The sequence below is a fragment of the Phyllostomus hastatus genome, unplaced genomic scaffold (assembly GCF_019186645.2).
Source record: "Phyllostomus hastatus isolate PE091 unplaced genomic scaffold, TTU_PhHast_1.1 phas_contig_90, whole genome shotgun sequence".
NCBI lineage: Eukaryota > Metazoa > Chordata > Mammalia > Chiroptera > Phyllostomidae > Phyllostomus > Phyllostomus hastatus.
Window position 1 is genome coordinate 1,558,040 of NW_025333984.1, and position 16,740 is coordinate 1,574,779.

General features: G+C 39.1%; 1 protein-coding gene across 1 annotated transcript in view; it reads left to right on the top strand.

Moving 5' to 3' along the window:
- GPC4 (glypican 4) overlaps window positions 1-16,047 on the top strand; it is a 109,496-nt gene extending 93,449 nt beyond the window's left edge. Inside the window, exons 4-9 of the mRNA XM_045852266.1 lie at window positions 7,432-7,597; window positions 12,384-12,514; window positions 12,608-12,754; window positions 13,625-13,761; window positions 14,396-14,571; window positions 14,666-16,047. Of these exons, the coding sequence (XP_045708222.1) occupies window positions 7,432-7,597; window positions 12,384-12,514; window positions 12,608-12,754; window positions 13,625-13,761; window positions 14,396-14,571; window positions 14,666-14,868 (960 nt within the window). The 3' untranslated portion in view covers window positions 14,869-16,047. The remainder of the gene's footprint in view (window positions 1-7,431; window positions 7,598-12,383; window positions 12,515-12,607; window positions 12,755-13,624; window positions 13,762-14,395; window positions 14,572-14,665) is intronic.
- The last annotated feature ends 693 nt before the right edge of the window (window positions 16,048-16,740 follow it).

The following is a 16,740-nucleotide window of genomic DNA, read 5'->3' on the forward strand; positions in this document are numbered from 1 at the left end:
AATTTCAAATATGAAAAGCATCACTGCCTTGTGGCTAGTTATTGCATACTTAAAGATGTCTCCACTTTCTTTTTATGAGTGTATGACCTGCTTTTCCAGCTCACTTTTGTAACAAAAGGGTTGCAGACATACATTGAACAATGATTTGATAATCATTAAACTTTTTAAAACAAGCTTCACCGGAGGATATGTTTTTATTCATTTTAGAGAGAGGGGAAGGGGTGAGGGTTGAGAGAGATTGGTTGTCATACATGCCCTGACTGGAAATCGAATCCACAACCTTTTAGTTTACTGGACAGTACTCCAACCTACTGAGCCACTTATCCAGGGCTGATTATCACTAAGCCTTTTTTTTTTCTTAAGATAATTTATTAGGCTTATTTTGAAAGTCCTTAGACATTAACTATGTATTATTTCTTTCTGTGTAGTTTTTAAAACTATACTTTATTGATTATGCTATTGCATTATCACTAAACTTTTTTAAAGGCCATTTGTCCAAGCAAGCTTAACTAGCTTCAAGGTAAAGTCACTTCTTAGCTGAAGTATATTTGTCTTGCTTCACCTTGTCTGGGCCCACAACATCCAGTGGTTTCAGCTTACTCCATTGAGTTTTACAATTCAAACTACAGAAAAGTCACGTTAATTAGTAACAGATGGTTCACTAATACCCTGGTGCTACACATCTTTGTATTACTTATTCCATCTTTACTTGTCATGGTTCATGACACATTTTTATTTACCTGCTTGTAGCAGCAGTTTTGCCTGGAAGGATGAAGTCTCTTGTGGTCTTTCACAAATGCACAAGTGGCTACATGTACCATGAAAATGAACAGATCCTATGCCAGAGAGAGTTGCATTTTCATCGTTTCAGTTAACACTGACATAATGGGACTATGTCTACACCCCCTCCCCAAACTATAGGGACTATAATTAGAAGTTGGTACCTTATCATTGTGATGTCTAAATGACTGTCCTGCCTTGAAAACAATTTCCATTGCTCCACCCTTATTTCCATCTACTTACAATTCCCAACACCTACAAATTACTACATGGATGATGTTGCCCCTTCTCTGAATCATTATAAATACAAATTTTATAAATTTTCAATGTAAAAAGCTTTTAGGATGCAAAGTGTAGACATTTCTTGAACCATTAATATTCTTTTTCACTCACAACCTAACAACTGGAATTGCAGGAGGAAGGTGGGACTCTTGCTATACCGGGGCTGTAGATGGTGATGGTAGGAGTATGGAAAGAAAGTGTTAAGGACTGAATAAATGGAGATCATACACTCTCAAATAGAGCACTCTACAAGGGGGCCATGCAGTGATGCTTTGACTTCTAGGTCATAAGAGAGTCTAATAATTTAAAACCAAAAACAAGACAAACTTTCAAGTATTTATGCATTTTGAATTTTAACTACAGTGTATCTATGGACATTCTTTAATGAATCCTAGTTTGTACATTTTTTTAAGATTTTATTTATTTATTTTTAGAGAGGGAAAGGAGGGAGGTAGAGAGAGAGAGAGAAACATCAATGTGCGGTTGCTGGGGGTTATGGCCTGCAACCCAGGCATGTACCCTGGCTGGGAATCGAACCTGCGGCACTTCGGTTCGCAGCCCGTGCTCAATCCACTGAGCTACGCCAGCCAGGGCTTTAGTTTATACATTTTGTTATGTTTTTAACATCCTGTTATTGGGAAAATAGGAACAGCTCCTCCTTTCTTTGCATATGTATTGACTTCAAACCTAGTTAGGAAGTTGTCGAATAAACTCATCACATTTCACCACATGTTTGGGTTCCCTTTCTCTTTCTTCGACTATCATTTTTGGAAATATTTCCTGTTAGTGTTATTAGGTGCTTATGTTACCAAGGAACAGATAAAATCGAGACCTTTTTCTGTTTGTTTGGTACTGTTGGCTGTGCAGGACAAAAATGTTGCATTGAATGTATGTTAGGAACTGAAATAAACTAAAAGGAAATGTGTTTTTAACTTCAGTGTGGCATGTTGACTGCCATTACTTTACAATGTAGCTTAAGGCTCATTTTAAATTACTGATATGAGATCTAGGCTACAAGAAGAGTACTGCTTGAGTCCTTTTTTCTTTTTTTCAGGGTGCTTGCAGTAGTTTTTAATGTGGTATTTGGAAAATGCAGATTATTTTGTAGAAAGTCTCAATGCATTTAGAAGAGTCTTTGCAGAGAAAGGGACTTTTCTGCAAAGGCTTTTTATAGCAGAAGTGGTGTGCATATGTCATATTAAATGTATATCCCGAGGAAGGCAGAGATGAGTATTTTTAAAAAAGATTTTATTTATTTATTTTAGAGAGGGGAGGGGAGGGAGAAAGAGAGGGAGAGAAACATCAGTGTGTGGTTGTCTCTTGTGCGCCCCCTACTGGGGACCTGGCCTGCAACCCAGGCAGGTGCCCTGACTGGGGATCAAACTGGCAACCTCTCTGTTCTCAGGCCAGCATTCAGTCCACTGAGCCACCAGCCAGGGCAGGAATGAGTATTTTCAAAAGTCTTAGTACGTTAAATAGGAAATAAGGATGCTTTTCCCAACTGACTTTTATCATGAAACATAGATAGTCTCCTAAAATCTAAGTTCTAAGGTGCCTCCTAGAATTATCTTCACATTTAGAAAGAGCTAGGTAAGTCTTTGATGGATTTTATAAGGCCTGAAAAGTAGCTTCTGATAGTATTGTAATTTGTAAGTCAATAACACATCAATTTTGTTAGTATACAATTACTGAAATCACATAAATTTCTCTTTTATTATACTGCCTCCTGAAAAGTAAACAAATCAAACCACCTCATTCTTAGATAATAATGTCAAAACATTTCTCTTGCATAAATAACTCCCAACTATCTAGTAGAGATTGATAATCACCGAATTATCAATTAAAAATGCTACATTTTAGCTGAATTCTTTCAAAATGTTAAATATTTGGTCATATATGTTATTCTGTTTTATTCAAGTGAAATCTTTCCATCTTGAGCAGTGTTTACTTGAGCCTTTGACTTCTGTGAGCAAGTGTTGGTGAGTGATGTGATATATCTATATCTAGATGTATATTTGTGTATATGTTTCTATGTACATATGTATTCATGTTTTTATCATCCCTGTAGCATATTGAACCTTTTGAAGGAGAAAGCATTGGCTGAATAAGTCATTATTGTTTATTATTAAAGTATTCTGTCAATATATTGTTTTACATAAAACAGTTGCATGCCAACTTACTCTCCAGCATAAAGGCTGATTCATTTGGTCAATAAATTTGACAACCACAGATTCTTCCTAGAAAACATTCAGCCTCATAGCTGAGTGTTCACTTCACTGTGTGTGGATACCCTGTACTAGGTCTAGTAGCTATGGAGAAGGACTAGCTCCATGTGCTTCCCCCAAGGTTCCCATAGTCTATCACTGACAAGAGACCATTCAGATAACCATCAAGGGAGTCCGGTGTGCCTGCACTAGAACCAAACTGCCTGGGTTCATCTTGGCCACTTATTTATTGGAAGACCTGGTGTGAGCACCTTACTCTCTGTAGGCCTTTGGTCCTCATCTGTGAAATGAAATGATGAACTCATTCCATATAATTTTTAAGGCTTTATATGAGTTAAAACATGTAAAGCACTTAGAACACAGCCTGGTACATATAACTATTTAAGTATATAATACAAGTGAATAAAATCCAATAAAAGTTATCAGTACACAAGTTATTGTGACAAAGAACAGAATATTTTTCTTTTGATTCTTGACATCAAGATTTTCATGGTAATAAAACCATAGGAATTACAGAAGCATTTTCTCTGAGAACATTAATTCATTCTTTGTGTTTGTAGTTTAAGGTGGGGGGAGGGAGGAGTGTTCAGTTATCCTTTTTCCTGTTCTTTCTCAATATCATTTTGAGAAACTATTCAATCTCTGAGAGGTCTGAAAAATGTGACTCTCATAAAAGCAATCAGAACTCTACCTGACTCCTACCTGAGCCCCAAGGGTCTGGAGGTCCCTCACATCTGGGTTCAACTGACCCTTCAAAACAAGAAGAAAATATATCAAATGCTGGTCAGGAGCTGTGACCCAAGGGAATAATCATTGATTATTTTCAATGGCATGTCATGCCATAGAGAATCAGTACATAACTGAGGATTATAGTAAGGCCTTGGAGTATGGTTACTCTTTTGTTAAACCCCATATGGCATGATCTACCACTTAGTCTTAAGTCTTCTGGAATAAAACTACTTCCATGCATTGCTTCTTACCAAGAAGAAAGTATAGGCAGCCATTTTGTTTAGCCACTGGGGTAGTCTAGAGCCAGAACGTAGAACTAGTCTTTGGCACTTTAAGTATACCATCCTGAGCTTGGGCAGGTTGGCAGGGTACGGACCCAGGGTCTGAGGGGTGGTTGCATTATTGGCTTTTTCTCTGGGTTTTGTGACTGCTTTATAACTATTCTCTTATACTAGTGCCTCATCCCACATGAGGGGTTTATTTCCCAGGTTCTGAATTTCCTTCATGCAAAATACTGCATGGTGGTCTGATTAGTGCTTGTGAGACAAAAGACAGATTTTCTCCAACTTTGGTATTTCATATGTCTTTTCTCATCCCAGCTTTCTTATAACTTCCCTGTTTCTCTTCTCAGTTCTGGTATTATTTAGTGTTTCTATAGAATGTTAGAGCTGAGTTCCTTGTGATCATTTTAGGAGTTATACAACAAATCATGTGCAGAGCAGAATGAAATGGAAAAACTTTGCCTAATCCAGTTTCATAATCTTTATTTATTAAATGTCTACTGCGTCTTTTAGTGTGGTCTCTGTTTTTAAATCTTGAGCCATCAACGTTTTTTAGGACCGGGTACTACAAGATCTGCATAAGTAATTTAGACCTATAAGAATACAATGGACCACTTCCTCGAGTTTAAAAAGAAAAGGAATGGGAAAGAACTTATTTGAAAAAAATATTTCTCAAATATAACTATTGAGTTTTGAATTTTCACTTATTTCCTAAAGGCCTATAGTTTTTTGGAATATCTTCATGTTTCCTAGAACAGGTTCCATATTCTAAAATGGAAATTCCTACTTGCCTTGTTAACTAATCGCAAATACATTCCAGAATAATCCCTGGCAAATAGCAGGTGCTCAATAACTACTTGTTGACACTTTCGCCTTCTACATTTCTTCTTACTATGATGTTGTTCCTCTTAAACATACTATTCAACAACTGTCATGTGCTATTGTATGATTTTTCATAGGAATTTACATAGTAACTCTTTATCTCTCTAAAATCCAGCCATTTAGCAGTCTCACCAATGTGGATCCTAACTAAAGTAAAGAAGGAAACTAATGCCTACTAGTATAGTTTCATATATTCTGTTTAAGAAGACAGGGCAGCATCCATGTGGGAAATCTTCTCATCACAAAGGTTTCATAAGGTGTGCAGTGCTGGAATCAAATGTATCAGAGTGGCTGTCAGCCAGTTGATTAATCTCTTTGGCTTTGGTTTTCTTATACCTTAAATGTGAGATCTGTACCCAGTGAACTCTGAGGTCCCTTCCAACTCTAAGACTTCTACGATCCTGTGATTCTTAAGCTGCCTCTTCTTTCCAGGCCTTCTTTGCTCATCTGTAAAATGAGGGAGTGGACAGTATCAAAGTCCTTAACTATATGTGACTTATTTGAAGGAATGAACTATCTAGAAAATCTAGCTCTCTAGAGTGGCCATTCCTCCAGGACTGGTTAGCTAAGATATTACTGTACAGTAATATGTAGTCAAAAGGACTAATTTAATGCCTAGGAAAATATTTGGGACTGTTTTTTTTTCTGAGAAAATCCTACTTATTCATAGGGAATGTCAACTTCAGTGTGTATAGTTACCATTTTGTGTGTTTCCTTTTACCCCCTTTTAGGTTAGAGTTCTGTTTGAGATAAGAGGGAGTTTGTGTGTGCATCACATAGGAGTCTAGCAGGGTTAAGTTTTTCTCCTGACAGTACTAGGCACCCCATTCCTTTTCCTCAGGGAACTGTTGATAAGTGGTATCCAATGCCACAACCAGAGCAGGTGAAGTGCACTGCTGGGCTGCCCTGCATCCCAGCTTCTGTTCTCTTGCAGTGGTATCTGCCATAACAAGTCTGTTTGCAGAGCTGGCTGGTACTGATAGAGAGGAATGCACTAATGCTCTGATACTGACTCCAAAAGAGGAGGGTGGAGCAGAGAGGATGAGAAGACCAGAACATTTGGTTAGCTGTCCATGTGTGACACCTAGCCATACTCCTTTCTAAGTACTGATGGAAATGAGTAACAGAGTGAATATCAGCAATTCTATATCCAAGACAATTTTACCTTATGGAAGTAGGAAGATGAAGCTAAGTCTCATTTCTCTGCAGAGGATGGCCAACCCAATGTAGTTTAGTGTTCTTTTTACTCTAGCCACTTTCTTGTTCATAAATTTTTAGTAACCCTGTCATATGTTGTCTCGTTTCTGCTTAGTGTTGAAGCCCCTTTCATTCTGTCCATGCACTCCTTCCTATGCAGCCATCCTTATTTCCCACAATTCCTCAACCCCATTCTAAGATGCCACAGTATATTTGGTACATTCTCTTGCAGCTTTTATTCATTTAATTCTTTCTAACTCGGTGTTCTTCCTCATTACTTAAATTCAACCCCTTCTTCAAAATTTAATTGAAGTCCCATGTCTTTCATCAGGTGTTCCCTGAGAACTCTGTGCTTTACTGCTCCCAAGCCTTAGGAGGCCCTCACATAACCCCAAATTTAAATTTATTCATGTTCTTCCCTATAGAATACATTCATTTTGCCTCCTGCACAGCTGTAGGCGTAGAATGGAGTACATACTAAATACCTTTTTAAACCTTGACGGGGGGTGTTAAGTTTCAAAGACAGTCTGTACTCAGTGTTGTTGTTGTTTTAAAAGGAAGATGCAGTCATGTTTCAATCCGGCAAGGCAAACACAGTGATGGTAGAGGCCATAGTTTACCATGCATGGAGGGCAGGTAAAGGTAGTCTCTACTACTCTATCTCATGGATGATCCTGGGAAATTATTTGTAGGACTTTGAAATAATTGAGTCATTTAACATAAGAGTGAGTGTGTATGTGTGAGAGAGAGAGACAGAGATTGAAAGACAGGGGAAAAGAATGAAAGTTTACAGGGTGGGAGATACATGGAGCTTGGTTATTTAAGGTAATACAACATTCATTCTTACACCCCCTTCCCACCACATACCTTTTTTTAAAAAATCTAATCTTGCTCTATTTCACCTCTTCAGGAAGCAGGCCAGGCCTACTAAATGATCCATCACAGTGCATTCTTAACTAAAATTCATGGCCAAACCTTCAAGGTCAAATTGATAGACTTGCAATTTCTGTGTCTGTCTTTGCCCCCAACACTGTCTCTTTCTTGTCCCAAATTAGGTAAATCCCACAGCCCAGTGTACCCATGCCTTGTTGAAGATGATTTACTGCTCCCACTGCCAGGGTCTAGTGACTGTGAAGCCATGTTACAACTACTGCTCGAACATCATGAGAGGTTGTTTGGCCAACCAAGGAGATCTTGATGTTGAGTGGAACAATTTCATAGGTGAGCAAGCAATTAATGTATTTGTATCACTGAAAATAGCTCAGCTTCCTGCTACAAGGAATATTGTAATTGTCAGGTATGAAATCTTTGTTCGGTATTTAATGTTTGCCAGTGTTCTAAGTGTACTCAAAGTTCATACCATTCTACAAGTAAACATTCTCTAATACGGTGGCATTTCTGAAGACATTAGACACAGTGACTACCAAGTTTGAATAATGAAAAAGTGACTTTCTGACATGTCTCCCCTAAAGGTCAGATTTGGTTGTGCATCATAGGCTTGCATCTATGTACAGTAAATGCTGGTGTACAATCATTACCGTGCTCTGGAAGTGGCTTTTAAACTGTTGTATCTGTTACACTGCACCCAGATGTTCTGCAAACTGGCCAGATGCCCATTGGATATTTGCACCAGGTGAAATCTGACTGTAAACATTCAGGGGTTCTCTTTCTGTGGAGGATTTAATAATAACGGACTGATCTGGTGAGAATGGAAAAACTTTTTGCCCTGTGATCATTTTAGAGGTAAATATTCTCGCACATACTTAAAACCTACAAAACCATCACTTGAACCCAGACAGCAATGTAAGTTAAGAGGCCAGATTCTGAGAGGGTTAATTATGACTTGTGTGGAAGGACAAATTAAGGATGATTTAATGTCCAGTCATCAAGTCCCTTGATGCCTACCTAACACATATGTTAGTCCTGAACCATCAGTGCTGAAGCTCCACATGCAGAGGGTCTAGTGAGGCCACACACACATGCTAACAACTCACACAAACTAATGCAGATTTTTCCCCATACCCCAGCCACATTTGGGTAGTTGCAGAATTTGATGGTGCTCTTTATGAGCACCTATTTTTCACTTATTTGTCCACATCATGGGAACATGTATGCAATTTGCTAGCTTTTTTGGGGGGGGAGAGGGGAATTGGCAGTGGGGAATGCCTTTTTAGTCTGCATGAGAGCTAATTACCATATTAACTCTGTTTGAAAGTGCATCAATAAATTGGCTCCAACAGATTCTTGAGAACACTGACACAAGAAAAAAAAAGATGTGAATATTAAGCACTTCAACACAATTGTAGCCTAAATAGCTCAAAGCTAGAAGACCTGAAAAAAATCTTTTACACACAGAAAAGCAGAATCCCATGAAAGGGAAGGCGTAAGACCAGCAAAGACACACACGCATAAATGGCACATCATGCCCAGAATGAAGCCATGGGAGAGAGTGTTGCTTTAAAATATTTCCCATGGAAATAAAAGCCCATGGCATTTGCAGATCTAAAGTTGATTTTTTTTCTTTCCCTTTTTTTAATCCCGTTGTCACTCCACACCCAAATGTCATGTTTGCAATTTGTTTTTGCTAAATTTATTTTTTTAAGTCACTTAACTTTTTAACTTCACCCTGTATAACTTCTATTGCAGTAGTTCTCTCGGCAAAGGAGTAGAATTTACCACATGGTACCAAAAAAAAAAAATGTATGGTGATAGTGATCTAGTGTTGCTTGCTAAGTCTTCTACAGACACATCAGGAATAAGGTGCAGAGCGGCATACCCCTTGTGTTATTCTGGTATTTTTATATTCTGGCCAAAACTGTAACTCTTATCTGTGTATTAAAATAAAAGTTCTACATATTTTTCCCAAGATTATGCAGGTCCACCCTCATTAAATCAAAGCCAGACTTGGCTTGCTTGATAAACGTTTTCAACAAGGTACCCTAAAACAAGGAGGACTTAAATTGCTGTGCTGTTCTTGTTGTGTGTTTTAAAAATTACATTTGTTATTTTTCAAGAAATAAAATTAAACCCAAGTGAAAATTGATAGGATTTCTGAATCAATTTTCCTTGGTTATTTTAAATGATACTTTTTGGAGGGTTGAGGTGTATAATTGTATCTAAACTTGATGTTTAATGGTTATTTTACTCTTTATTTTTAAAAACCTGATATAAAAGGCCAGGAATAATAGACGTCACTTTTCAGTGCTTTTCATGAATTTTCACAATGCTCTAATTGATTTGCTCTGTGACTGCAGAAATTGGTCCCAATTTACATACCTCTGCTACATGTGCTATAAGTTATTGGGTTTTTTTGCTAAGAATTTTTTTTTCTTTAAGTGATAGCAGTTAATGAATGGTTGAAGGTCCCCCCCACCAGTTCTTTAAATCAGATCTTGGGGTTAAGTCAATAAACTGCCTTTTGTTCTTCTAGTCCTGTCGTGAGGCTGAAGATGTGGGTTTCTGATTATTGGAAGCACAGTGCAGAAGGAATCACTTTCCCTCATGAGAAGGGATGGCCTCATTGCTGGGGGGATGGGGGGAGGAGTGCTGAGATCCTGAGCCCTGGAATCCTGCTGTTGAACTAGATGCTTTCAGAGACTCAAGGATGAGTTTTCAAATCTGCCTCCTAGTTGCCATGCCCTCTCTTTCCTCTCTTTAACTGCATCTATTCAAGTATTGTCAGTCTTTATCAGGGTGGATCCAAATATTTGAAACACCGTGGGCTTGGTTTTGTAGTCACTTCTATGAAACCTTTAGTTTGAATATACTCCCTGCCCACCCCACCCCCAACCAAAAATAAAACACAATTTCTGAAGAGTCATAAGCTACACTCAGGTGCCACTTGTTCTCTGTCACATACTGTAGTAGTGCTAGCATTGTTGGACTTGTAGCCAACCTTATTAATGTCTCATTTTTCTGCCAGCAGGAATTTAGTGGTAGGATATTGGGGTTGCTGGTGGAGACACCAGCCAGTTCCTGGCAGGAGGCAGACAGTCAAATGACACCTTGTGGTTTAGATGGACCAGAATAAAACCAAAACTCCAAACCCCCTGCCTTTGGACTTTGCTTGGCGCTTCTGATCAGGGCTGGCTGCTGTAAGGAAGAGCCCAGTTGATAGCCAATCACGACTTTTCCCCAGGGGTTAGGGGCAGCTTTGGCTCCTGGGCTGCAGGCCACATGCAGAACGTGCCCTCATTTGCATTCTTCAGCCGTGCAGCACGCAATGCCATGGCACCGGCTCCAACAAAGGCCCAGCTTCACTCTCCATTCCCAGGCCCTTGTGTATGCCGGCCGGCTCAGAGTTTACAAAGACGCCAAACAGCCAGTGAATTGGGGTTTATGTTTCCTTTCAGTCTTTCACAAACACATTAGTGATGTGGCTTTTTCCTCAACACTCAGGGAATAAGTAGTTACAAAATGTGCTGTTTTCTGTTGTTTAAATTCTGCATTTTTGGATGTTTATTATCTATTTATTCATAATATTTTTATTTGGAGCAAGGGCTGACTTCTCAGCTACGAAGGAATGTGCTTTCTGTACATGGCAGCCCTGCTGCTTTGACAGTGATGAACACAGTGAAGTTGTGCTCCACTTGTTTACAAAAGTCTGCTTTTGCTAGCACATCAAAAGCATTTTTTCTCTCCTCTAGTACAATGGTATATTCATGCTGGCAGCCTTTACTTAGAGGTTGGAAGCATCACTTTATTGGTGCTTACCACAATGCAATTTGAAACTTCATTTGTTATTACTTGTAAAAAAATTGCATTTCACGGAAATCTATTTGTGGTTTGTGACATCGGAATTGTAGTTCAGAGAAATGACCCTGTGCTTTAAAATGCTATGCTGCATTTGTTCTAGGTTGAAGGTGAAAGGTTGATGACCAAATTTGGTTTCATTGATATGCTGATGTTGAAACTCCTTTTCATTGGAAAGCTTACGTGTAGAAGTTCAGCCATGGCCTACAGTGCTGTTTGAGTACATACATAATCTTCTGGAAATTAGCCTTTCTTTCCAGCAGCTGTCCTCAGACTACCTGAAGGCTGTGGATAATGTGGGCCTAACTCTCCTTTTCCTGCCATGCTTTAAGCAGTAAAGAAGAAAGGGGAGAAATTATGTTTCCAGTTTCTTCCAATTTTTCAAAATATCTACAAGGCCAAAATACTAAATCTCATAATCCCAACAAACATGAATGACAAGAAAACGAGTAGAGCGTATTTTATTTAAGAGATTCAATGTGTACTAACTAAAAAAATTCCAGACTCCTCCAGCATGTAAAAGTGACTTACAGAGTGATCCATGAAAATGCACTGTGAGTACATGGTTTGTGTGGACCCCTTGTGCTGTCTTTTCACTCAGAGAGGAACATATTTTGCTTTTAAATAAATCAAGGCCCTTATACTTGAAATGGGCAGTTTTTCTTATTCCAAAAATTGCAGTTTTCAAAATTTTCATTATTTAAAGTCATTAGAATTTGCTGGAATACTTCTATTTGTGTTTTCTGTGCACTCAGGCATCTAGGAGAGTTTCATGGGGGGGGGGGGCGGAAGTAAGAGTTGGTATGCCAGTGTTTTCACTGATGTATATTTTTGACTCTTGTAAATGGAATCTAAAATGAAAAGCTCCTAGGAAGTCTGGGAGAACTACCATGTTATTCTACCTCCAGCTTTAGGTTTGTCTGCTGGGAGCTAGCTCAGAGCCTTACAGTGACAGCCACTGACACATGAAGGAATGCCTCATCAGTATAATAGAAGTTTCCTGATTGGGTTTCCTTGCTGCAGAGTGAAACATTCATCTGGTCACCATACATTTTAGCAAGCTGGCGATACATAATGATGCAGTGCAGTTTAGTGTAAATAGAAATAGATATAAAAACATGAATTAATTATGATGCATGCCTTCCCTCTACCTCCACAACAAACAAGAACAGTAAAATGATCAGCCTGATTACCTAAGGATGAACTAATGATTTACTTTTTATGCTGTATTATTCTTCCCCAAACCTCACGTTAGATGCTATGCTGATGGTGGCAGAGAGGCTAGAGGGCCCTTTCAACATTGAATCAGTCATGGATCCCATTGATGTGAAGATTTCTGATGCTATTATGAACATGCAGGACAATAGTGTGCAAGTGTCCCAGAAGGTAAAGAGGGCAGGATACTGGAAAGGGGAAACTCAGGCCCACTCCAGCTTTTGATGTGACTTCCCTAATATGATCATACTTGCTCTAATGCAGGTTTTCCAGGGATGTGGACCCCCCAAGCCCCTCCCAGCTGGACGAATTTCCCGTTCCATTTCGGAAACTGCCTTCAATGCCCGCTTCAGACCATATCACCCTGAGGAACGCCCAACCACAGCAGCTGGCACTAGTTTGGACCAACTGGTAAGCACGCTGTTAGGAATGGCCATTTAATGACAAAACACAGAAAACATTTGTTCAAAATGCAGTTTTAGTTGGAAGGTTTACAAGTGTGGGTCTTACAGGTAAAACTTTTTAAGCACATTGAATGTGAGTATTGGTAAATCTCCCTCTTTCAATTTTCTAGCTCAGCAAATTCATACATATTTGAGGGAGTGTGTGCAATAAGTCTTATCTCAAACCCAGCTGCTGTTTTACCATGTATTTACTAAGCAGCTACTATGAGCCCATCACTGTGCTAGTTACAGGGTCACTTTGAGGAATAAGACAGGTCCTTGTTCTGAAAAAGCCCCAACAGAGAGGGACATGCAGACAATCCAGCTTACTAAGATGATAACTAGTAAATTGATAGGATGGGAGAAGGATAAGGAAATGTAAGCAGGCTGCTTTATACACAGCAATATGCTTCAAATATAGCAGTAGGAAGGAACATAGACAAGGGGAGGGAGGACAGTGAAAGGCAAGTTTCACAGAGTGGACAATATATAATCTGGATCCTGAATGTAAATGGCTTGTGATGAGAGACCATGTCTTATTCTATCCACAGGGTATAGAAACTGGTAAGCCTCAGATGGAAGTTACAGTGAAGAGGTAGAGTGGGCAGTATGTCCAGGAAATACCTTCAGAATATTTCAACTATTAATTTATTTGAGTAATTCTATAGTTCTAAGTGTAAATTTGAGAAAACTAAATTTTCTTTAGTTTTCTCTAGTGACTAAAATTGGAAGTGAATTGTGTATCATTCTGCAGATACTTTAGAAATGGTCAAAGGCACATCTGTAAGGTTCTTTGGTATTGTTTTACAGAGGTCTCTCTCCTGCTTCCCCTAATCAGGTTACTGATGTCAAGGAGAAACTGAAACAGGCCAAGAAGTTCTGGTCCTCTCTCCCTAGCAACATTTGCAATGATGAGAGGATGGCTGCAGGAAACGGCAATGAAGATGACTGCTGGAATGGAAAAGGCAAAAGCAGGTTAGCCTCCGGTCCATAGATCTGCAGTCTCTCCCTTCCTAGATGTCTGCGTAACCTTCAGAGAGTGTTTTTCTCCATTGTCATTCAAGAAGCGATTCAAAGTAGGTAGTAACAACAATGAAGGCTTCCATACGTACATTCTTAAGAATGGGCTTTACCAGTGAAGTATTGACAAGATACCCAGCTACTTGTACTGGGTCAAAGGTCTCTAATAGTCATATTCCAGCATTAGGGCTGCAGCCAGGGATCAGACTGTTCAAATAGTGCTGTTTAAAAAATCATTTAACAAACACCTGTGGTTCTTCACCCAATGGTTTGTCCTATAAAGTACCAGAGCCATTCTCTTATTTGGTGGTGCCCTGTGTCCCTCCCCTACACACTCCATAACTGAAATAAGTACCCACTTTATCAGCAGTTTACTCTGACCCACCAACCTCTGCAAAATGGGTAACTTTCAAAAAGTCCTAGTCAAATTGGAGAAAAAAGATGGATACCCAGGAAAAGGAGAAATTCGAGTTTATTTAGAAATGGAAGTTCATTGTACTCAGTGTATGTGCTAGAATCCAGGAAGAAATCTTTGATCTTCTGTAACTTGTTTTACTGATAATCTCACTGGGGTCATATGTCATCTCAGGTACCTGTTTGCAGTGACAGGAAATGGATTAGCCAACCAGATCAGTAATCCGGAGGTCCAGGTTGACACCAGCAAACAGGACATGGTGATCCTTCGTCAAATCATGGCTCTTCGGGTTATGACTAGTAAAATGAAGAATGCTTACAGTGGGAACGATGTGGACTTCTTTGATATCAGTAAGCATTTGTGGTTGTAAAGTACCAATTTTTCTCGTACACCCTGTGATAAGAACAAGTGGAAATCTCTATTTTGTTTTTGTTTTTTAAATAGCTGATGAAAACAGTGGAGAAGGAAGTGGAAGTGGATGTGAGTATCAGCAGTGTCCTTCGGAGCTTGAGTATAACGCAACTGACCACTCTGGGAAGAATGCCAATGGCAAAGCCAGCCGCGCTGGTGCCCGTATTGGGGCCCAGCCCTGCCTCCTCACTGTCTCCTGCATCTTGTTTCTGGTTATGCAGAGAGAGTGGAGATAATTCTCAATCTTAGAGAAAATGTGTTCATCATCAGAAAGTTTAAAAGGCACCGGTTATCACTTTTCTACCATCCTAGTGACTTTGCTTTTCAAATGAATGGACAACAATGAACAGTTTTTACTATGTGGCCACTGGTTTAAAAAATTCTGACCTTGTTTTTTCATTCAGTTTTGTGGGAAAAAGGGACTTGTACGTAAAGTAAGTTCCTGCTTCCCCAGCATCTTGTTAAACGTGGCTAGCGGTATAGGTACAGAACTGTAGTTAGTTGTGCATTTGTGATTTTATCACTCATCTTGTTTTTCTTTATTGTTTGTTTTTGTTTGTGGGTTTTTTCCTTCAGTAATGATCTCACCTTATTTCTTACAAGAAAACCAGGGTTCTTTCTTGGCATGTAACATGTACGTGTTTCTGAAATATTAAATAGCTGTACAGAAGCAGGTTTTATTTATCACGTTATCTTATTAAAAGAAAAAGCCCAACAAGCAGTAAAATTTACATTTATCCCTGTTGTTTTAGTTGCCTTATCTGGAGAGGAGGTGATTTTCTTTTTTATAATTAAGTTAGGACAGAATGTGAAGGCACAAGGGGGTTTCTAATCCACTTGTCAGGTTGTCTTCTAGCATCAACACAAGGAAGATGATATATTTCATTGCTAGCTGGTGACTGGAAGAGACTGCAGACTACCCATTTTGGTTGAGTTGAATTATATAAGTTAAGATCACATAGGTTCATTTCTTGAACCCGCTTAAAGTAATCCATTCAGAAGATTCTTGATGCATTTTCCCTAAAAATATCTAAGACCATACAGGATGCCCCAGTTGCCACATGTTCACACTTTGTTTACAGGTGGGGTTCGTTTGTTTCTTCGTTTTGTCTTTATCCAGGCAAGTTAGTAAGCCACTGTGTGCTGGTCTTCATGTCCACACCTGACCCTCTCTGAACTGATATCCCAGTGCCAGAAATAAGTGACCAACCATATTTCATTTGGTCCCCATTGTTACAGCATTTGAGATTTCAAACCCAGCCATGCAGAGGAGCTGCCTGGAGGCTAGTTAGAATTGGGGTGGGTACAGCCAGTGCTCAGGGAATTGCATTAACACTTGAGCAAAGTTTTTGTCTGTGCATTTGTATTTGCATTCATTTTGTCATCCCAGGTTTTTAAAAGAAATTCTAAAGTTGTCTTACTTGAGTCTTTTTCTTGCTCAGCCTGCTCTGATCAGAAAGGCAAAACATTTTCAGTGGTTCATAGCTGTGTGCTACCCTATCAACCAAGAAGCCTACTTGGGGGAGACCTGGGTGTCCAAATCTTTTTCATTTTTTTTGGATGGGGAGGGAGTGGGAGTAGGTAGAGCTGAGAAGAGAACGTCTTAGTGGTGACCCTTAGCCACATGGGTGAACTGGCAGAGACTGCATCTTTTGTCCCAGGCCAAAGACTAACAACTGTCTTGTCCCCTTAGGAGACTTTTCCTTGTGCCCTTACCCAATGACAGCTCATAAAGTTATAAGAATGTGACAAATCACTTTAAAAGGAGTTTCCAAAAGTCCTCAGAAAGAAGAAAATTCTGCAAGTCTCTTCCTGCTTTAGACAACCATTAAGATCCCAAGCATTTCTACAGAAATTAAAACCCACAGAGAGGTTGTTTGTGTTATTGTTCAATCTTCAGTTGTAAGAGTAATTCTCTATTTTTATATTGAAACATAATTACTTGATAGCTCAGGGTCTACATTTCAGTCGATTTTTTTACACCAAATTCTGCAGAATGGTCAAAATGGAATATTGGGGGCTGTTGTAAACAGAGGCTTAATTTTATTAGAAGTAGCCAGTTATTTATTAAAGCATGATGTTAATAAAATAGGCATATTCTGGCTGGT